The following is a 23,839-nucleotide window of genomic DNA, read 5'->3' on the forward strand; positions in this document are numbered from 1 at the left end:
TCTCGCCCTCTCTCTTTCTCCGCACTCTTTACTGAAGTCATGCCCTCTCTCTCTCCGCGCTCTTTACTGAAGTCCAGCCCTCTTTATTGAAGCCACAATGTACCTAGTTAGAACTAGCCAGGAACCCGCATGCAGCCATAGCTTATGTTCGCAAGCAGCAGAACCCGCAGCCATAGCTTATGTAGTTAATCACCTGGACACTTTTCCAACGCCTGCGAACATACATTCAGACAGCTATGGGAATCTCGAGGTTCTGTATCCGCCGACGGAAAATCTTTACCTTCTGCTCTTTACTGAAACACATTCTTTTTTTTTATAAATTTAGAGTACCCAATTCATTTTTTCCAATTAAGGGCCAATTTAGTGTGGCCAATCCACCTACCCTGCACATCTTTTGGGTTGTGGGGGTGAAACCCACGCAGACACGGGGAGAATGTGCAAACTCCACACAGACAGTGACCCAGGGTCGGGATTCGAACCTGGGACCTCGGCGCCGTGAGGCAGCAATGCTAACCACTGTGCCACCGTGCTGCCCTTGAAACACATTAAAGAAGCCACATACAGCATCATTAAAGTAAAGAGCCATCACCGCACCTTTCGAACCCGGTAATCGCAAGACAGACGCCTTAGCTAAAGCAGGATCACGCAATGGTCACTTCTGGCAACCACCCGAAGGCGAACAAATGCATTCAATCCAGGTTTCCCAAACCAATATTGAAGATTTATCCCAAGCCCAGAAAGCAGACGACTTCCTTAAACAGGTACTGAGCGGCACCTACCCAGCCCCTATGATAAATGGAAGGACACACTGATGTGACCATCAATTCAACCAGAGACATGAGTTGAAGTAAACTGTGGCTTTAATCGGCTTACAATTGAGCCTGCCTGTGACTGTGCTGAACTGAAGGCGGACTAGCAGGACCGCAGCACTTATACTTCCTGAAGGAGGCGGAGCCCTGTACATGCTCCTCATCTCCCCCTGTGGGCAGAGCCGCGCAACAGCTCACAGATGGAGCCCACAGGGACACAGTATGAATTCTACAGTGTGAATTATAGTGGTTACACATTCACCACATTCACCCCCTGTTAAAAAATCAAGTTCGGCAGGGGTGATGGGTCTACAAGTTCAGTCTGTCCAGCGCCCGAATAGTGCGTTGCGACCGACGAAGCACTGGTGTTGCAGCCGTTTCGGGTGGCTGTGGAAGGATGTTCGGTGCGGGTCCGGAGGTGGACTCCGGGGATGATTCTTCCTGAGCTTCGTTCCTGCGATCCGGTGTGTCGTGTGGAAGGGAGCGCGGGAAGCAAATAGGCACAGGGGCGCAGGGCCGGGGAAGTCGGGTGCGGTGTAGTGTGAGAGGTACATCGGCGGTAGTGGTAGTAGAGCCTGCGGGTGCCAGGTTCCGGAGGGAAACGGTGCCCTGTCGGCCATCGGGGTGTTCAACAAACGCGTAGTGGGGGTTCGAGTGCAGGCGTTGGACCCTCTCTACCAGGGGGTCGGTCTTATGTGTCCGAACGTGGAGGACAGGGCCCGGTGTCCTCAACCAGGGTGGAAGCGAGACCCCCGTAGTAGTTCTCCTAGGGAAGGCAAATAGGCGATCATGAGGAGTCTGATTCGTGGCCGTATAAAGGAGGGACCTAACAGCATGGAGCACATCGGGGAGGACCTCCTGCCAGTGGGAGGTCGGGAGATACCTGGACCGTAGGGTCAGTAGGACGGTCTTCCAGACCGTCGCGTTCTCCCTCTCCACCTGCCCGTTCCCCCGAGGGTTATAGCTGGTAGTTCTGCTCAAGGCGATGCCCTTACTGAGCAGGTACTGACGCAGTTTGTCGCTCATGAAGGACGAACCCCTGTCTCTGTGGACATAGTTGGGGGAACTGAACAGGGTGAAGACACTGTTCAGGGCTCTAATAATTGTAAGGGAAGTCATATCGGGGCATGGGATGGCAAACGGGAAACAGGAGAATTCATCTATAACGTTGAGGAAATAAATGTTGCGATCAGTTGAAGGGAGGGGCCCTTTGAAATCGATGCTCAGGCGTTCAAATGGCCGGGATGCCTTTACCAGGTGGGCCTTGTCTGGTCTATAGAAGTGCGGTTTACACTCTGCGCAGATCGACAAATTCCTGGTGACGGCTTTAATCTCCTCAGGGGAGAATGGCAGGTTGCGGGCCTTGATGTAATGGGCGAGCCGGGTGACCCCCGGATGGCAGAGGTCATTGTGGATCGCCTGAAGACGGTCGTCTTGCGCGCTGGCGCATGTGCCGCAGGACAGGGCATCTGGGGGCTCATTGAGCTTCCCAGGACGATATACGATATCGTAATTGTAGGTGGAGAGTTCGATCCTCCACCTCAAGATCTTGTCATTTTTGATCTTGCCCCGCTGCGAATTGTCAAACATGAAGGCAACCGATCTTTGGTCGGTGATGAGGGTAAACCTCCTACCTGCGAGGTAGTGCCTCCAGGGCCGCACGGCTTCCACAATGGCATGGGCTTCTTTTTTGACTGAGGAGTGTCGAAGTTCGGAAGAGGAGAGGGTTCGGGAAAAGAATGCTACTGGCCTGCCTGCCTGGTTCAGAGTGGTAGCGAGAGCGACCTCTGAGTCGTCGCTCTCCACTTGGAACGGGACGGATTCGTCTATTTCACTCATGGCGGCCTTAGCGATGTCCGCCTTAATACAGTCAAAGGCCTGGCGAGCCTCAGCTGACAGTCGGAAGAGGGTGGCCTTAAATAGTGGGCGGGCTTTGTCCCATTGGGCATAGTCCGAAAAATATCCGAGGCACCTCTTGAGGGCCTTGGGACAGTGAGGGAGAGGGAGTTGTAAGAGGGGGCGCATACGGTCAGGGTTGGGTCCTAGGATTCTGTTTTCCACGACGTAGCCGAGGATGGCTAGTGTAGTGCTGCGGAAAATGCATTTCTCCTTATTGTCGGTGAGGTTGAGTTTTTGGGCGGTCTGGAGAAATCGGTGGAGATTGGCGTTGTTATCCTGCTGATCATGGCTGCAGATGGTGACATTATCCAAGTACGGGAAAGTGGCCCACAGCCCGTACTGGTCCACCATTCAGTCCATTGCTCTTTGGAACACACAAACCCCGTTCGTGACGCCAAAGGGAACCCGGAGGAAATGGAAGTGGCAGCTGTCTGCCTCGAACGCCGTGTAGTGGCGGTCCTCCGGGCGGATTGGGAGCTGATGGTATGCGGACTTCAGATCCACCGTGGAGAACACGTGGTACTGTGCGATCCGGTTTACCATGTCCACAATCCGGGGGAGGGGGTACGCATCAAGGTGCGTAAACCGGTTAATGGTCTGGCTGTAATCAACCACCATCCGGAGCTTTTCCCCAGTTTTGACGACCACCAGCTGAGCTCTCCAGGGGCTGTTGCTGGCCTCTCTGACTCATTCACACAACAGGCGCCGGACTTCAGATCTGATGAACACCCTGTCATGCAGACTATACCTCCTGCTACGAGTGGCCACTGGCTTGCAGTTGGCGGTGAGGTAGCGAAGATTGAGGGGGGGGGGTCGACTCTCAGGATTGTTAGGCTGCATATAGTGAGTGGGGGCAGGGGCTCGCCGAAGCTGAGTGTGAGGCTCCTGAGGTTACACTGGAAATCCAGTCCTAGGAGGAGCAGGGCATAGAGGTCTGTGAGCACGTACAATTTGAAATTCATATAATTGCCGTCCTGTATCGTCAGAGTCGCTGATGTGCGCCCTTGTATTTGGACTGAGTGCGACCCCGAGGCGAGAGAGATTGTTTGCCACGTTGGGAATACCGGGAGCGAACAGCGCCTTACCAGGTCCGGGTGAACGAACCTCTTGGTGCTCCCGGAGTCGAAGAGGCACGGTGTCTCGTAGCCATTGATCCGGACGGCCATCATGGAGCTTTTGAGGTGCTTGGGCCACGACTGGTCCAAGGTGATGGCGCTGAGTTGAGGGTAGACGGCAGCGTGGTCGGCGGTGCTGGAGTGGCCCCGCGATGACTGTTCGAGTTGGGTAGCGGGTGATGGCCAAGATGGCGGCCCCCGTTGATCGCACATGGCGGGCGGCGAGTTAGATGACATCCAAGATGGCCGCCCCCATGGATCGCACGGGGCGGATGGCAAGGAAGATGGCTTCCAAGATGGCGGCCCCCATGGATCGCACGTGGCCGGCCACGTGGGGGAGGATGGCCAAGATGGCGGCCCCCGTGAGTCACATATGTTGTGCGGAGGCGGAGTCGGCAGACACGCTGCCACGTTACGGGGTCTGCGAGCCGGAGAGTCGGAGGAGCGAGTGTTCGAGTTGGGGTTCGAGTTTTTGGATTTGGCCAGGCAGACCTTAGCGAAGTGCACTTTTCGCCCGCAGCTGCTGCAGGTCGCGTTATGGGCCAGGCATTGCTGTCGGGGGTGTTGGGGCTCGCCGCAAAAATGGCACGATATTCCTCCGTGGTGGGCGGGTGGCCGTGCGGTGCAGGCCTGGGGCAGCCTTTGGTCGGGGGTCCACGATGAGGTCGCGTGATCGACCAGGAACGCAGTTAGGCTTTGGAAAGCGACCTCTAATGAGGTCGACAGTTTTACCGTGTCCACCAGGCCCTGGGCCCCTTTCTCAAGAAGATGCTGCCGCACATAATTTGATCGGACCCCGCAACGTACAGGTCTCGGACGACGAGTTCCATGTGCTGAGAGGCTGTCACGGCCTGGAAGTTACAGTCGCGTGCTAGGGCTTTGAGGTCGCGTAGATAGTCATTTGCGACTCCCCAGGGCGCTGGCGACGAGTTGTGAAGATGTGTCACGCGTAGACTTCGTTCACCGGCCGCATGCACGTGGCCGGCCACCGGTCGAGCAGCGCGAGGGCCTTGGTGTAAGAGTCAGCTTCATTAAGTTGAGTAGAAATACGATGGCTCACCCGCGCGTGGAGAAGACTTAGTTTCTGTTCATCTGTAACAGAGGAGGTCATCGACGCAGCCAGGTAGGCCTTGAACCACCGAAGCCAATGCAAAAAAATGTCCTTTCCCTCTGCGGCCTGTGGATCAAGTTCCAGTCGGTCAGGTTTGAGGGCTGATTCCATAGTAGTTCTTTCAGCCGATTAAATTGATGCGAGCATCAATTCAACCAGAGACACGAGTTGGAGTAAACTGTGGCTTTAATCGGCTTACAACTGAGCCTGCCTGCGACTGTGCTGAACTGAAGGTGGACTCGCAGGACCGCAGCACTTATACCTCCTGAAGGGGGTGGAGCCGAGGGCGGAGCCCAATACATGCTTCTCATCTCCCCCTGTGGGCAGAGCCTCGCAAAGGCTCACAGATGGAGCCCACAGGGACACAGTAATGTACAGTGTGAATTATAGTGGTTACACATTCACCACACACACTCACAATACAGGATGGAATAGTGTTAAAGGACAGAATTTATGTGGTCCCCACCCAAGACAGAAACCAGTTAATCTATCAATTCCATGACGGACACGGACATCAGGGAATTGACATCACCATTGCCCATTTAAGGCCTTTGTGTTGGTGGCCCGAATTGAAAAGCGATGTCACACATTATGTTCAGAATTGCCTCATTTGCGCTCAGAACAATCCAGAACATTGTGCAAAGAAAGTACAATTAAGACACACCCGACCTGTAGAATGCCCCTGGTCAAATGTGCAGATCGATTACATTGATTCCCCTCCCCACCCCCTGCAGAAATGGTTTCAAGTATGTGCTGGTTGTGATAGAAAGATTTACAAAATGGGTCAAAGCATTCCCCACACAAAGTAAGCCCCTCCGTGTACAAAATAGCATACCCTAACGGTAAAACAGGTTGGTTCTGTATCAACCAACTCAAAGTCTACGGATCACAATGTAGCCACGCCCACCACTTAACCTTGGCAATGGGAGAGGATGACGATCTGCCCACTGATGATTCAGCCCAACGACCACTCCAACCCTCCCCCCTTCATGACGATACCTATCCCTCGACTCCGCCTATAGTCACAGGTTTCAACCTCGCACATGACTCTGATGAGAGCCTCCCGGAATTCACTGACATCCCTGACAACTGGCGTGATCTCTCCGCCATCAGCTACCATAGCCCCGAAACGACATCTTGAATCTCTTCAACCCCTTCAATGACCGTGTCCACCCACTGACTGAACCTCTGCCCACCCGACTTCCACTTCCAGTTCACCAGTTCCCGACCACCCTCCATCACGCCACTGTCCTGCAACTCCTCATTGGCACCGTGACAATTCCTGCAGGTTGGAAAGACATGACTAATCGGACCATCCGCACGCCTACGCGACTAACGCCCAAAATCTGCAGACACGAGCCTGGCAACCAAGAGAAGAAAGCACTGAGTCCCTCTTGGACCATGATTTAACAAAACTAATGCGCGTAAATATCTGAGGTGTCCAGGTGATGAGAAACGGACACCGGCTAAGAATTAAGGTGTCCTAATTTCTGATGGAGCCTGCCGTCTTCTTCTTTTCTACGTTACCTTCCTTCTCAATACCTGTTTTTAATTGATGTCTGCCTTGTCATAATATACACCAGTATATCATGGTGCAGACACAAACTGATGGACGCACACAGTGACCAATCAACATGCACAAACACCGCAGCCAATCACCAGTTAGAATACACACACTACAAAGGCAGAGGGCACCACGGTTCCCGCTCATTCTGAGTGCTGCCTCTCAGTGGAACAAGAACTCATCAAGTCTAGCACAGACTCACACCACGTGCTGAGAGATTCAACTGGTTCGGACAAGCTTAGGTCTCTAGTTTAAATTACCATCATTTAAACCCGCCATTCTCGTGTGTCAGTTAGTTAGTAGATAGTTAATAAAATTGAGTTGAACCTTCCTCAGTGTTGGCAGTATATGTTCATCTCTCAAGTCTACACTAGCCAACACTTCATGGTACCAGAAGTTGAGGGATGCTAGCACTTCTGAGACCTATCTATCAGTGATCTGCCTTCCACCAGTCTCGTGCCATCCTGCAGAATGGATACCGTTCGGCCACCGCCACCTCTCCGCATTGCCGGGAATCTGGGCTCGAACTGGAAAATTTTCAAACAGCACTTCCAGCTTTACCTCGAGGCCATGTACCTGGAAGCTGCCTCGGATGCACGGAAGATTGCTCTCTTCCTCTCCACAGCCAGGGGCCACGCTCTCCACATCTTCAACTCGCTCACCTTCGCTGAGGGGGAGGACAAATCGAAGTTCAAAACTGTAATTTTAAAGTTCGACAGCCACTGCGAAGTCGAGGTAAACGAGAGCTTCGAGAGATACATGTTTCATCAGCGAATTCAGGGTAAGGACGAGCCTTTCCAGTCCTTTATCACCAACCTCTGCGTCCTTGGGCAGTCCTGCAACTACGGGTCCACCTCTGACTCCATGCTCCGTGACCAGATAGTTTTTGGTGTCCAATCTGAGCCCCTGCGCCAACAGCTGATAAAAGTAAAGCAGCTCAACCTGTCCACGGCCATTGAGACCTGTGTGCTTCACGGTGGTGCAACGAACGTCCTGACGCTCCAGCATGCGGCTCCGCCCACTTAAAGCGGCAATGTCCCGCGAAGATCCGACACTGCCTGCAGTGTGGCAAACTCGGCACTATGCTACTATGTGCAGATCCTCCCTGCCCCACAGAGACATCAGGGCTATTCAGCCTGCCATCAACGAACCAACACCAGATCTCGCTTCCAACTGTGCCTGCGATGACTCACAGGCCCCGTTCCAAGTTGGCATCGTTACCACGAACAGGATGTCTCCCAGGCGTGGCACCAAACCCGTCCACATTCACAGCATCGACCAGGATAATGAGTGGTGTGCCACCCTTACGGTTAACCGGTCCGGTGTCAGGTTCCGCTCAGACACTGGCGCTTCCGCCAATCTCATTGCGTCGTCTGAGCTTCGAAAACTCTGTGTCCAGCCTGCTGTCCTGCCATCTGCGTGTCAATTGCTTGACTACAATGGCAATGCCATCGCTGCCAGCAGGTCATGCCGCCTTGAGGTGACACATCGTGCTCACACAGCTGTTCACCCATTTGAGATCGTTGCCGCCTCAAAAGCCTCCTTGCTTGTGCGCAGGCATGCAAGCTGCTCCATTTAGTACAGAGGGTTCACTCTCTCCAAGCGGCGTGTCTGCATCTTCTGACAGAGACTTCAGGGCGCAACTCGACTCCATCATCCAGCAATACCATGATGTCTTCGAGGGCATGGGCACACTCCCGTATACGTACAAAATTTTACTCAAGCCCAACGCCACACCGGTGGTTCATGCAGTTCACAGAGTCCCAGCGCCCCTTAAGGACTGCCTCAAGCAACAGCTCCAAGACCTCCAGGACCAAGGGGTTATTTCCGACAGACTGGGTAAGCTCCATGGTGTGCGTTAAGAAACGGTCCGGCGAGCTGCGGATCTGTATAGATCCTAAAGATCTGAATTGGAACATCATGCGGGAGCACTACCCGATCCCAAAACGTGAGGAACTCACGTCTGAAATGGCCCATGCCAAACTCTTTGACGCCTCGAAGGGTTTCTGGCAGATCCAACTGGATGAGTCAAGCAGAAAGCTGTGTACATTCAACACACCCTTTGGCAGATACTGCTATAACCGGATGCCATTTGGCATTATCTCCGCGTCTGAGGTTTCCCATCGAATAATGGAGCAGATGATGGAGGGAATCGCGGCGTCCGGGTATATGTCGATGTAATGAACTCCAATTGGCTTTATTGGTTGGCCAATTGGAGTATGAGCTCCCTCAATGATAGCTCATTGAGGGGGCCCATATAAGCACCTGTGTAGGCTTTGTGAGCCAGTCTTAAGTTGACCGGACTGCAAGCAGCACTGTTTGTAGCTGCTCCTGTAATATCGTTATTGTAAATAAATATTGGTGTGGTGATGGAACTCCTGTCTCCCGTGGATTACTGCAGTGGCGACGAGGTAAACTAAGAATTTTGCGGAGACCAGCTGCCGCACTCGGAGGGTAAGCCTTGCCATTTTTTTTTAAATGCCGTTTTTTGGGAGGTTAGAGGCATTCGACCCGGCTATTGAGGACTGGTCCCAGTATGTGGAGAGAATGTGTTACTTCTTCCGGGCAAATGAGATACTGACGGACGAAAGGAGACGGCTTATCCTGCTATCGGCGTGCGGACCCTCAGCGTTCGCCATTATACGTAGTCTGACTTATCCCGATGTGCCGGACACGAAAACATTCCAAGAAGTAACGGAATTGGTGAAAGAGCACTGCAACCCAAAACCACCCCTCATTTTGCGTAGGTACAGATTCTACACAGCGAAGCGGGAAGACAGGGAGTCAGTCACGAATTTCTTGACCCGCCTGAGAAGCCTGGCGGAAAAATGTGAGTTCGGCCCGACGCTAAATGAAATGCTTTGGGACCGGTTAGTGTGTGGTATAAACGACCTCACAGTACAAAAACGCCCGTTGGCAGAAACGGAGCTAGACTGCAGGCAGGCGTTACAGCTCGCACTGTCCCTAGAAAAGGCAGCAAGTGGGGCGCAGGAACTACAGGGCATGCCAATGGAGGTAGATACCTGTGAGAGGGACTACCACAACGGGTCCTGCTACCAGACAGCTGCTCTCAGGAAAAACCTGAGAAATAGAGGGAAAAAGGAAAACCCCAGAACTGCCCCCAAGTCTGCCAGGACTAACTGGAGACAGAGGAAAGTACCGGCTGAGGCTCCCCCAACAGAGAAGGACCGTTTCTGGCACCAGACAGAGTGGGGTAACAGCGACAGAAACCCTAGAAGGAGGTGGAGAAAGAGAATAGCAGGTGGGGACGCAGGGAAGTACACAACCTAGACGCCCCATCCTCCTCCGAAGGGAAACAAATATATAATATTTTTAAACAAAGAAAGCAGAACCCATTAAGATTACCCCACGGGTGAACGGGCGGCCGACAATAATGGAAATATACACGGGTGCAGCCGTATCAGTAATGGGAGTGGCAGCATTTAGAAAAATCAAAGATGGACTCCAGCCACTAACCCTAACAAAAACATCGACGAAACTTAAAACGTACACGGGGCAACCCCTGGAAGTTCTAGGCACGACTCATGTACCTGTGGAATATGAGAAACAATTGCTCAGATTACCATTGACGATAGTAGAGGGCTCCGGACCGAGCTTAATTGGACGAAACTGGCTGAAAGACCTAAAATTAGATTGGATGAAAATTTACCATAGTGGAAGCGGGCAGTTGAGTGGAGTACTCCAAAAATACCCGGAGGTCTTCCAGGAAGGTTTTGGGGGAAATCATAGGCGCCAAAGAAACTTTGCACGTGGACCCAGAAGCCCTTCCGAAATTTTGTAAGGCCAGGCCGGTACCTTTTGCATTAAGGAAGAAAGTAGATGATGAAATAGAAAGGTTACGGCGCGACGGCATTATCAGACCAGTACAGTTCTCAGAATGGGCAGCGCCAGTGGTACCAATTTTGAAGCCAGACGGCTCGATACGTCTCTGTGGAGATTTCAAACAGACGGTAAACAAATACGCACTGCTGGACAAAAACCCAATCCCGAAAATAGACGACCTATATGCCAAATTGACAGGTGGGCTTTTGTTCACGAAACTTGACATGAGCCACGCCTACCTGCAGTTAAAACTGGACAAGGACTCCCAGAAGTTCGCTACGATCAACACCCTGAAGGGCCTTTTTCGTTATACTAGGCTACCTTTCGGAGTGTGATCAGCCTGCGCTATATTCCGGACTGGAATAAATAAACCAGGGGCTGGTTTAGCTCACAAGGCTAAATCGCTGGCTTATAAAGCAGACCAAGCAGGCCAGCAGCACGGTTCGATTCCCGTACCAGCCTCCCCGGACAGGCGCCGGAATGTGGCGACTAGGGGCTTTTCACAGTAACTTCATTGAAGCCTACTCGTGACAATAAGCGATTTTCATTTTCATTTCATTCGTATTCCAGCGTACGATGGAAAATATTCTGCAGGGACTACCACAGGTGACGATTTATTTGGACGATGTCTTAATCACGGGTAGGACAAATAGGGAACACTTAAGGAACATGGAGGAAGTGCTCAGGCGTTTCGCAAAGGCAGGCATACGGCTAAAAAGGGAAAAATGTGTTTTTCTGGCCCCACAAGTGACGTACCGGATATAAAGTAGACGAGTCAGGCTTACACCCATTAGAAGACAGAGTAAGGGCAATAAAAGAAGCCCCAGCTCCCACCACGGTCCAGGAGTTACGATCATTTCTAGGGTTGGTAACCTATTACGGAGAATTTATTGTAAATAGGCCGTCGATCCTAGAACCCCTCCACCAGCTACTAAAAAAGGGGCAAGAATGGAAATGGTCCGCCCGTCAAAACCGAGCATTTAGGGACATTAAGGAACAGCTGTCATCCGAAAATGTCCTAGAGCATTATGACCCAAGGAAGGAGTTGGTGGTCACTTGTGATGCATCCCCCTACGGGGTATGTGCCATCTTAGCCCATAGAGGAAGGAATGGGAAAGAACAGTCAATAGCCTATGCTTCGAGGACCTTGGCGATGGCTGAGAGGAAGTACGCCCAAATCGAGAAGGAAGGATTGGCGGTGATATTCGCAGTAAAAAAATTTCACCAGTATCTGTACGGGCGGAAATTCACCATAGTGACGAACCATAAGCCCTTATTAGGGTTATTAAAAGAAGACAAGTCAATACCCCCGATTGCATCAGCTAGAATCCAACGCTGGGCGTTGCTACTGGCGGCGTATAGATACGTTCTGGAGCACAGACCGGGAACGCGATGCTTTGAGCAGACTTCCCCTCCCGGACACTCCGCCGCAAATACCAAAAGTAGAGGAGACAGTAATGACTCTAAATTTTTTGGACACCCTACCAGTAGACGCACCACATATTCGGTTGTGGATGCAAAAAGACCCAGTTTTAGCCAAGATGAAGCATTTACTGCTAACTGGAACTGGAAAGACCAGTGGAGCTCCAGATGCACCCATATTGGAGCAGAAGGGACCAAATGACCGTAGAAGACAGTATCCTATTATGGGGAGCCCGGGTAATAGTCCCAGCTCAGGGCCGTCAGACAATTTTAACTGAGTTACATCACGGACACCCAGGGGTGTCTAAAATGAAGATGCTAGCTCGCAGCTATGTTTGGTGGCCAGGTTTGGACACAGACATAGCAGCCTTGGTACGTCGGTGCCAGGAGTGCCAACAGGGGCAAAGAGTGCCACCAGCGGCGCCATTGCACCCGTGGGAATGGCCAGGCAGACCGTGGACCCGCCTGCATATTGACCACGCCGGCCTTTTCATGGGCTCAATGTTTTTGGTGATAGTGGACGCCCACTCCAAATGGTTGGACGTCCACCGGGTAAACACGGCAAGCACAGCATCGACAATTGAAAAGCTCAGGGCCTCGTTTGCAACACATGGACTTCCGGAGGTATTGGTGTCGGACAACGGAACGGCATTCACAAGTGGGGAATTTGGAAAATTCCTGAAGGAAAACGGAGTCCGTCACATCAAAACGGCCCCTTACCATCCAGCGACCAACGGCCTGGCAGAGAGAGCGGTCCAGACACTTAAAGCAGGACTCAAGAAGCAGCCGGCAGCGTCAATGGACACAAATCTCTCCCGCTGGCTGTTTGATTACAGGACCACACCGCATTCCACAACGGGCATACCGCCAGCTGAACTCTTAATGGGAAGGCGGCTGCGAACGAGGCTGAGTCTCCTTTTCCCAAATTTAACGGGGAAAGTGGAGAAAGAACAGGAGGCCCAACGCAGGGGGCATGATAATAGTCGGCAGCAGAGACATTTCCAGGTGGGTGCACCGGTTTGGGTCAAGAATTATGGGAATGGACCAACGTGGGTCAAAGGCACGGTAGAGTCCCAAACAGGGCCCATATCCTATGAGGTTTCGACAGGAGGTAAGGTGCTGAAGAAACACCTACACCAAATAAGGGCAGCGGAACCACACCTGGAGGCAGGCGAAGCAGGACCGCCGCAAGCTGGGATAGACCAGACGGAAAGGATACCCACACCCCAGCCCCGAGCAATTTCTCCAGACCCCGTCATCCAGTCGTCAGAGTCGGAAATGGACACGTTCAACGAGGCCGCCGTGACACCTCTCCCCAAGGAGGAGGAAGAACAACTTCCAAGGAGGTCGTCAAGGAAAAGACGGGCACCTATAAGGTACACCCCGCCCACTTCGGAGAACGACCCGGCGGAAGACACAGAGGTGACAGACCCAGACATGAGGAGCAGGAAGAAGCTCAGAGGAATGCCAGTTGGCAGGAATTCCTCGGACCTTGGGGGGAGGGGTGTAATGAACTCCAATTGGCTTTATTGGTTGGCCAATTGGAGTATGAGCTCCCTCAATGATAGCTCATTGAGGAGGCCCATATAAGCACCTGTGTAGGCTTTGTGAGCTAGTCATAAGTTGACTGGACTGCTAGCAGCACTGTTTGTAGCTGCTCCTTTTAATATCATTATTGTAAATACATATTGGTGTGGTGACGGAACTCCTGTCTCCCATGGAGTACTACAGTCGACGACATTATTATCTAGTCAACCATACCGCAGGAACACATCGCCCGCCTCTAGCGCGTTTTCAGGCGCATTCACGGCCACGGCCTCCGCCTCAACAGGGCCAAATGCTTCGGCCAGTCGAACATTAAGTTCCTGGGGGATCACATCTCGCACCTGGGGGTGCGTCCGGACGAGGACAAGATTGCAGCAGTCACGTCCATGAAGACGCCCGAGGACAAGAAAGCGTTCCTCCGGTTCCTGGGCATGGTGAATTTCCTCGGGAAGTTCATCCCGAATCTCGCCTCACGCACCACAACCCTCAGACACCTGGTTCGCAAAACTACGGATTTCCAATGGTTCCCCGCCCACGAGCTCCAATGGAGGGAACTGAAGGCCAAGCTTTCCACGGCCACAGTGTTGGCTTTTTTCGACCTGACCAAAGAGACCAAAATCTCTACTGATGCCAGTCAGTCTGGGATTGGAGCCGTGCTCTTGCAATGAGACGAGGCCTCGTCATGGGCCACCATTGCGTATGCGTCACGGGCAATGACCACCACAGAACAGCCCTGTGCGCAAATTGAAAAAGAGTGTCTCAGCCTTCTCACTGGAGTCGTGAAGTTCCACGACTACGTATATGGACTTCCGCAGTTCACGGTTGAAACCGACCACCGTCCGCCTGTGAATATTATCAAAAAGGACTTGAATGACATGAAGCCTCGCATCCAGCGTATCCTACTCAAGCTGCGTAGGTGTGACTTCCAACTGGTTTATACCCCTGGCAAGGACCTTGTCGTTGCCGATGCCCTCTCCAGGTCGATCACCACTCCGTGTGATCACGAACGGTTCGTCTGCCAAATTGATGCTCAAGTTCAACTTGCAGCCTCCCACTTGCCAACTTCGGATGCACGTCTAATGCAAATTGCTGCGAAACAGCAGCTGACCCACTTCTGCAGCGTGTGATGCGTTTAATGTCAGACAGTTGGCTCAAGGGCCAATGCCCACAATTTTACAATGCCCGTGACAACCTGGCGGTTGTCGACGGGGTGCTCCTGAAGTTGGACTGCATTGTCATACCACAAAGCATGCGCCAGCTAGTCCTGGAGCAACTGCATGAAGGCCATCTAGGAGTAGAAAAATGTTGCCGCAGGGCCAGAGAAGCTGTCTACTGGACGGCCATTAACGATGACATCGCCAATGCGGTGCTCAACTGCTCCACTTGCCAGCGTTTTCAGCCCGCCCAACCAAGGGAAATCCTGATGCCCCATGAGCGAGTCACATCGCCCTGGACCAAAGTGGGCACGATGTGTTCCACGCATTGGGCAGGGACTACGCCATCATCATTGACTACTTCTCCAATTACCCAGAGGTCATCAGGCTGCACAATCTTACATCGTCGGCTGTTATTCGGGCGTGCAAGGAGACGTTCACCCGCCATGGCATTCCGCTTACGGTCATGTCGGACAATAGCCCCTGTTTCACGACCCATAAATGGGCGGCTTCGCCAACACTACAACTTCGCACACATCACGTCCAGTCCCCTGTACCCTCAGTCCAATGGAAGGCGGAAAAGGGGATTCATATAGTCAAGAGGCTACTTTGCAAGGCCGCCGATGCCGGCTCTGACTTCCATCTTGCTCTGTTAGCCTATCGCTCCGCCCTGCTCTACACCGGACTGTCGCCTGCACAGTTACTGATGAACCGCACCCTCAGGACGACGGTGCCATCGATTCTCACCCCCAACCTCGATCATGTCCCCGTGCTCCACCGCATGCACATGTCTCAATTGAAGCAGAAAACTTCTCATGACTCAGGGGCTGCTGATCTCCCTAACATCCAGCCACACGACACGGTTCGCATCCACCTCCCGGATGGTGGCTGGTCTGCGCCTGCTGTTGTTCTTAGGTGGCCCCCCGCTCCGTCCTCGTCCGGTTACCGGATGGATACATTCGGCGCCGCAATCGGCGTGCCCTTCGCCTTGTTCCAGAGTCGTCACGGGATCCTCCGACTAGCTCTGCTGCTGACCCTGCCATGGACTGTGCAGAGCTTCCGGTCACTCTGCCTAGCCCTGACTGTGCTGCAGCCCACCCAGCTCCTGACGCGCCAGCTCTTGACCCACCCTTGAGGCGGTCAACCAGAGTTCGTCGCCCATCTCAGAGACTGAACTTATGAACTCTGCAAATAAGTGGACTGTCTGAGATGTGTTTTTTTTTCCATTCCTTGTTGAATTCGTTCTCCAGTGTTTTGTAAATAGCATCGATTTTTGTTCCAGTTCATGTTAATCATCTGCACCAGGCACCTTGCTTTGTACATGGTCTTGTTCCCTGTATATAGATTTGTACATATGTCTTCGCACCTCACATGTAGTTAGGTACATTCTTCATACACACACACTATTTATTATCATATACCTACATCAACAAATTTTTTTTAAAAGGGGGGATGTCATAATATACACCAGTATATCATGGTGCAGGCACATACTGATGGACACACACAGGGACCAATCAACATGCACAAACACCGCAGCCAATCACCAGTTAGAATACACATACTATAAAGGCAGAAGGCACCACGGTTCCCGCTCATTCTGGGTGCTGCCTCTCAGTGGAACAAGAACTCATCAAGTCTCGCACAGACTCACACCACGTGCTGAGAGAGTCAACTGGTTCGGACAAGGCTTAGGTCTCTAGTTTAAATTAGCATCATTTAAACCCACAGTTCTCGTGTGTCAGTCAGTTAGTAGTTAGTTAATAAAATTGAGTTGAATCTTCCTCAGTGTTGGTAGTATATGTTCATCTCTCAAGTCTACACTAGCCAACGCTTCAGGCCTGACACCCGATTTGTTTATACAGTCATAGTTACTCTTTTCACTGAAACAAAAGACGCGATATACTGACCAATGTCAGTTAAAGGTACGCTTGTTGGATCTCGTATGACTACAAATTCTTCCCGGTCATTTCGGTCACCCAGATAGGGAACAATGGCGCTAATCCCCGCCCTACCAGAGGGCCCCAGAATTATCCGGTCAAATCAAGCTCGGGTAGCGGAGTAACGGTACCAACCCCTGCCCTACCCGGGGATCCCACCCATTTTTATCTGAAGTACAGGCAACACATTCGGAATCAGACAAAATTGCCCCGGGACACCCACGAAAGGTGACTTGGTAATACACATAATTAGAGTGAGACATAAGCCAGTCCCAAACACCACCATACAACAGACCACCTCCAGTCAGGATACCACCCACCAACTATTAGAGATCGAGACCAAAACCACCACCTGGTGGGAACACATTGCAAAATGGAACCCACTCTCATACATAGTAGAGGCCCTCCTCCTGATTGCGATAATACACATAGTCGTCCTCACATTCCGACTCCGTAAATGGAAGGCAAAAACCTCCCGCCCCCTGTATACACAGTTCAAGCCCCCTTCGGAATTCAATAAAGCTATCATAAGAATGTTTTTGTGAGGGCCACGAAGAATTCAGCCCAAGTTGAAGGATAGAAATAAATAATATTTATTTACAATAGCATATATATATGTATATATATATATATACACACAGCAGCAGCAGAAACTTCCTTGCTGCTCACTCTCCTCTAGTCGGTTTCAAATTGGCCAGCTTTATTCATGCAGGGAATCTGCTAATGATTTCTCCGCCCCCCTCATTGGGGAAGCTCATACTCCCAAAGGATTGTGGGATTGCCATTAGTCCCCAACCAGTGGTAAGCAGGCAGATTATAATATCCCTCCCCCCAAAAGTACAAGGAATGCACCGAAGACCCTGGCGAAGGAGGGCGTTGGACTCGTTTTGCCGCAGGCCGGACATCATTTGCACGAGGCGCTGGATCGGACGGAGAACGGCACTTCCGTGATGAACGGCGTAACAGTTGTACATCCACAGCCTGTGGACCTGAGGATTCACTCTGAGGCGTCCTGCGTCTCCATCTCGGAGTCGGAGTCCGCTGCCTCTGTTATCTCAGGGTCTCTATCTCCACGCGATTCTGCAACGACTGCCGCAAGCTTTGAGTGCGGCACCAGAGGAAGATTGTGAAGAATACTTTCCACTGTGTCTGGTCTCTGTGGCTGTAGAAATGTGCTCCGGAGGCAGGGAATCTTTGGAAGGGATGGTCTGAGACTACCCTGGGCTTGCATCTGGTAAGAAATAGGGCCCGTTTGGTGAAAGGTTACGCCAGGGACCCACTGGGCACCACCAGCAAAATTCCGAACGTACACTGGGTCACCGGGCGCAAACTGCCGAATCGGCCGATGCCGAGAAAAACCGTTCTTGTGTGCGGCGTACTTTTGCACCAATGTCCGGGGAACTATGCTAAGGCGGATGTGAAGACCCCGGCCCATTAGGAGATCTGCGGGAGCTACCCCAGTCACTGCATGTGGGGTGGTCCTATATGAAAACAAAAAACGAGCCAGTCTCGTGTTCATCAAGACTGCTTCTTTAGGCCTCGTTTGAATGTCTGCACTGCGCGCTCTGCCAACCCATTTGAAGCCGGGTGGTATAGGGCGGTGCGGATATGGCATATGCCATTCATCTTCATGAACCTCGCAAACTCCTCACTTGTGAACGGAGTGCCGTTGTCCGTGACCAGCACCTTGGGGAGGCCATGCGTACTGAAAGACAAACGCATCTTCTCGATTGTTGCGCAGGACGTTATGCCTACCATCTTATGCACCTCTAACCATTTAGACTGGGTATCGATTAATAGAAGGAACATGGATTCTTGAAAATGTTCGGCGAAATCCACATGCAAGCACACCCAAGGCCGCCCTGGCGATTCCCAGTGATGTAGGGCGCTGCCATCAGAAACTTCTGATGCTCCTAGCAAATGGAGCAGTTTTGGGCCACCTTCTCAATGTAAGATTGCCATTCGTCCCCAGCCAGTGGTAAGCAGGCAAGTTATAACAAATGTATTACTTACAATCAACTGTAACAACTGCTGCTAAAATGGACCATTTGTGCCTCTGTACTGATGAAATAGGATAAGGAAGGTAGTGCTGCTGTTTTAAAATGTTTGTGTTGTAAATACGATCTTATGTTCTTATGTTCTTATGTAGAAGCAGCAGCATGAGTGTAGTTTACAAAGTTTAGTCAGAAACCAACTGATTTATATGAATTTAAGTTAAAATGTTTTATATGAATCCAATTTTAGAAATGAAATAGCTATTAGTAGTGAATTGATTTAATGAATGTATGTCATAATGAATTAGGTAAGATTGTGCAATGACTTTAGGACAGAGCACAGTAGGACCTTTACTGACCTAAAATGTGACCAAAACCACCAAGACAAATAGGGGATCAATACTGTGATGCACCACGCTTCGCGTTCAGGATCAAGAGGACGGAAATTAGCCATCTAAAATGGCCACCAGCAAAGGACCATGAGAATTGTGGTCAACTTGGACACAGACAAGTACACAGCCTCTGTCTATTGTGCAAAGAAGCCACACCTGACCAGAACTTGCACCCGTTAAAAGTCAATCTCCATTTCCCCCAGAACAATAGAGTTCAAATCAAGGAACTACAACAGTAGCAGACTAACTGGCGCCACTTCCCCTTATTTGGAAAGGCCTACGTACCTGGGACAATGACAGCTCGGACCCGCCCAGCCACCAAGGTATCTGCCTCTTAATTGGCCAGGATCAATGAGGGTGATCAAACCCTATCAATCCATTGGATCTGGAGTTAGGACCGCCCAAAAGGGCATGAAAGAAAAAAAGGATAAGAAGCCCTGCACACTAGGGATCATCCTCTTTTGGACCGGCCTGTGTGTGACCAATTGCAGCATATCAACCAGCCATGTTCAAGGACCCACGATAGCAACCTGAAGGACGAGCCTAGCCGAGATGAACCTGAAGACATCCAACCGACCCATGTGGACACAGATTATCTCCCGCACAGAGCCGGTCACCCCGAAGTTAAGTAAAGGTCATCTTAGTTCTTTGGTCCAGTTTAGTGCGTAGCCGCATGAATCATTGCATATAGAAATAAGTCTTGTGTTTGTGAATGAACTGTCTTTTGAACTGATATGTTGGCTGTGTGTTCATTTGGTCAATATAAGAAACAGCTTGTGGTTTACATAGAAATAAAGAAGTCAACACAGGAACAAGCAATTTATAACCAGTAAATTGAAAAGGATTTTGCAAGCACAGCTTCCCTATTAGCCAATCAAATTGCAGTGATCCTGTTATGTCACTTTTCAGTTTCTGCCCCCCCCCCCCACAGTCGGAACACTCAGTCAGTGATAGTGAGAGTATATCTCAGATGCTCAGGTAAGAATTTATACCACAGACCTTTGATGCCCAGGTAAGGATTTATACCACAGACCTCAGATCCCCAGGTAAGGATTTATACCACTGACCTCAGATCCCCAGGTAGGATTTATACCACTGACCTCAGATCCCCAGGTAAGGATTTATACCACTGACCTCAGATCCCCAGGTAGGATTTATACCACTGACCTCAGATCCCCAGGTAAGGATTTATATCACTGACCTCAGATCCCCAGGTAAGGATTTATACCACTGACCTCAGATCCCCAGATAAGGGGCGGGATTCTCCCGTACCTGGCGGGGCGAGGGGTCCCGGCGGGATGGAGTCGCGTGAACCACTCCGGCGTCAGCCCGCCCCAAAGGTGTGGAATCCTCCGCACTTTCAGGGGCTAGGCTGGCGCTGGAGTGGTTGCGCCCCGCCGGCCGGCGTGGAAGGCCTTTGGCGCCGTGCCAGCCGGGGCCAAAGGGACTCCGCCGGCCGGTGAGAATCCGCGCTTGCGCGGGTGTGTCAGTGGCTGCTGACGTCATCCCCACGCATTCGCAGGGCGGGGGTCACCTATGCGTCGGCCATCGTGAAGGCTGACACGGCCGACGCATAGTACAAGAGTGCCCCCATGGCACAGGCATGCCCGCCGATCGGTGGGCCCCGATCGTGGGCCAGGCCACCGTGGGGGCACCCCCCTGTTGCTCATTCTGGGTGAGTGTGCTTTACACTCAATTTGGCCCTGTTTCGTTCCTTAGCTCTAGAGTCGCCAGGTATCGTTAAGATACCTCCACAAGTTTCAAGTTCAAGTTCAGACCAATAACTCCATATACCAGTTAGTAAGTTCAAATAAGACACGTATATTATAATACAGTTATTTACTAATTATGCATATAAAACTACAAGACTAGGCTAATCCTACCACTAACAGGCCAAATACTTATCTGGATAAGGGAACTGCCGGATCAGGGAACAACGGCCTCTAGCTTTGTCCTGGATCCGCAGGCTTCCAGTCGGTGTGGACTAAAGGGGTCAGGAGTGTCTACTCTTGTAGCGTGCGTTGTAGGACACTTACTTGATGGCGCTTGCTGACCAGGCCTCTCCTTCTCAAGGTCTTCTGCTGCACCGGTGTTCTGCTGGGAAGGGCTGGCTGGTCAAGGAGAGGCTGGCTAAGAGAACGAGCTGGGGTCGGGGTATAAGACATTATACCTCTCCCAGGGTCTCGCGCCCCCCTGGGCGGACTCTCTATACACTCGCAATCGATTGGGTCTCTTCCCAATCGATAGGTTTTGAATTTCCCCAATAATGGGGCAGTTCCTCGATCACTGGGCGGCTCTTGGGGCTTATTGTTTCGGACTTCTCTTGGCGCCGAGAAGTCTGGCCTTCTATCCAATGTAGCGATTTGAGTTTACTTGTTTCCATTGTACCTGGGAATCACCAGGTATCACCTCATTAGTATGCTAACTTGTTTTTTTCACAGTGCTGTCTGATTTCTGCAGCAGTCAGAATACACAGGCGCTTTTGCAAGCTGCTTGCTTTTGCAACATGTCCATTTTCCCTGCATTCTTTGTAATCTTCCATTTTGTGTTGGGCAGTGACCACCCCGCGCCCCCCCCCAGGACCCCGGATCCTGCCCGCGGCGCCAGGTCCCCCTGGTAAGGGACATAGTCTGATCCACGCCGGTGGGACTGGCAAAAAACCAGCAGGTCTTTGGCCCATCGTGGGCCGGAGAATTCGGGCAGCCCATTGAGTCACGCCGGTCCCCACCACTCTCCGGGGTGGGTGGCGCGACTCACACCTTGCCGACTTTTGGAGGGCCGGAGAATTCAGCGGGGGCGGGATTCACGCCGACCCCTGGCGATTCTCCGACCCCAGAATCCTGCCCAAAATTTTTATACAACTGACCTCAGAATCCCCAGGTAAGGATTTATACCACTGACCTCAGATCCCCAGGTAAGGATTTATACCACTGACCTCAGATCCCCAGGTATGGATTTATACCACAGATCTCAGATCCCCAGGTAAGGATTTATACCACAGACCTCAGATCCCAGGTAAGGTTTTTATACCACTGACCTCAGATCCCCAGGTAGGATTTATACCACTGACCTCAGATCCCAGGTAAGGTTTTTATACAACTGACCTCAGATCCCCAGGTATGGATTTATATCACTGACCTCAGATCCCGAGGTAAGGATTTAAACCACTGACCTCAGGTCCCCAGCGAGGGCGTGATCTAGATTGCGATGTGTGCCAGGGTTGGGTGCATTGCACGCTACTACGTGCCCGGTAAAAAATCCACTTTGGGCCTGTCCTGTGATGCACCTGGCGGAACGGGATCAGCGCTGGGCACAACACAGTAGGAAAATTGTGCCATACTGTTGTAAGATTGCATGACCTGATTGCATGCCGACGTGGCCATTCAGCATGGTGGAGGATTGCGGTTAGTACTCCTTTTAAAGTGCAAACATAACATTTAAATTTATGCTAAAGCTGTTCCTGACTTCACCAGGTGGAAATTTCGACCACCATTGGAGGCTTGCTCGTACTATTGCAAACTGATTTATGACATTGTGATACCAATTTGTGCACTCCCATGATATTTTACCTCCCACCTGCCATGACACCCACTGCGGAGAAAATGGAAAATTACACCTTTAATTTCTGAAATATGTGCTTGCCATTTCTAATTGTTTTTTCTTCCCAGCATTTCAGAATCTTTTATTGAAGATTCTAAAAGTTCCTTACTGTGTATGTCAATCTAATTCATCCATGATTATCTGAGTTAACCTTTGCATCTGTTTTTGATCTTAGCACTCATACATTCTCCACAGAATACTGATAAATGTGTGATAAATCATATTGCAGAAAGTTTAACTTATTTCAGGTTCATCATGTGATTCAATCCTCTTTTGGTCTATTTCTAGGTGTCGTAGGTTGCCCAAAGGCTTGAAGGAATGGCAGGCATTTCTAGATCTAAAAAAGAAAATCGATGACTTCAGTGAATCATGTCCTCTCCTGGAAATGATGGCTAGCAAGTCAATAAAATCAAGACATTGGGACCGGATATCTGATGTAACAGGACATACATTTAATGTGGCATCAGAAACATTCTCTCTGAAAAATGTTATGGATGCTCCACTGCTTCAATTTAAGGATGAAATTGAGGTATATTAAACCATTAGTCAGTACAACTCAAAATTTACAGGAGCAGAATTTGTTTTTGAGCGATGGCACAAAAGGTCAATAACAAATTTGAGGCCAATTTTGCACTACCATATTTTCCATTCTACTTTCATCCAGCTGAAACCTTTGGCACTGAGGGTGGCCCGTAATCTAGTTCTATACTGGACAGACCAAAGCCATTCTGGTCACTGTCTGGGACGCATGAGTGCCTGTCTGGTACTTTGTGCATTAATACATCTAGTGAAGCACAAGCAGGGGCCTGTCTCCATCGAGCACTTCAGTGTTTGATAAAAGTAAGAGTCCCAGCTTTTTTGTATTTCATTTAAAATTCTTTTTCTTTTCTCACAACCCAAAATCACAAGAATTTGGTTCCTCGAGCTCAATTTGCTGTTCAATAAAATCATGGCAGATCTGAACATGGCCTCATTCTTTGCTAGTTTGTAAAATCTGTCCAATCCTCTGACCTATCAGTAATCTTTGAAAATATCATATCTGTTTTTTCCTTCAGTTTGATGTATCTACAGCTCCCTTAGTTTTTTTTTTATAAATGTTTTTATTCAGTTTTCATATTTTATATTGAACAAATTACAAATTGTTAGGAGAGAAAAAGAACAAAAAAAAACAAACAAACACGCAAAAATTAACATACATATTTACAGGTAGGCATCTTCGTAGTAGTAACTGCGCCCGCCCCCCCCCCCCAACATGTTTATTTAGTTTGGTTTTGGGCCTTAGCTAGCCATCGAACCCCCGTACCGAACCTGTAGCCCCCCCCCCCCCTCCCGCTACCTTCCCCCGACTATTCTTCCTCTTGTACATTGGCCACAAATAGGTCCCGGAACAGTTGCATGAATGGCTCCCACGTTCTGTGGAAGCCGTCGTCCGACCCTCGGATGGCGAATTT

The 23,839-nt window shown here is 50.8% G+C and overlaps 1 protein-coding gene across 6 annotated transcripts in view; it reads left to right on the plus strand.

The window, feature by feature from the left end:
* Positions 1 to 23,839, plus strand: part of LOC119966976 (dynein heavy chain 8, axonemal-like) — a 1,648,910-nt gene that overhangs the window by 898,632 nt on the left and 726,439 nt on the right. For all 6 annotated transcript variants that reach the window (XM_038798944.1, XM_038798946.1, XM_038798947.1 and 3 more), the window contains one exon: positions 22,677 to 22,917. In XM_038798944.1, the coding sequence (XP_038654872.1) occupies positions 22,677 to 22,917 (241 nt within the window). The remainder of the gene's footprint in view (positions 1 to 22,676; positions 22,918 to 23,839) is intronic.

Source organism: Scyliorhinus canicula, chromosome 6, assembly GCF_902713615.1.
Source record: "Scyliorhinus canicula chromosome 6, sScyCan1.1, whole genome shotgun sequence".
Taxonomy (NCBI): domain Eukaryota; kingdom Metazoa; phylum Chordata; class Chondrichthyes; order Carcharhiniformes; family Scyliorhinidae; genus Scyliorhinus; species Scyliorhinus canicula.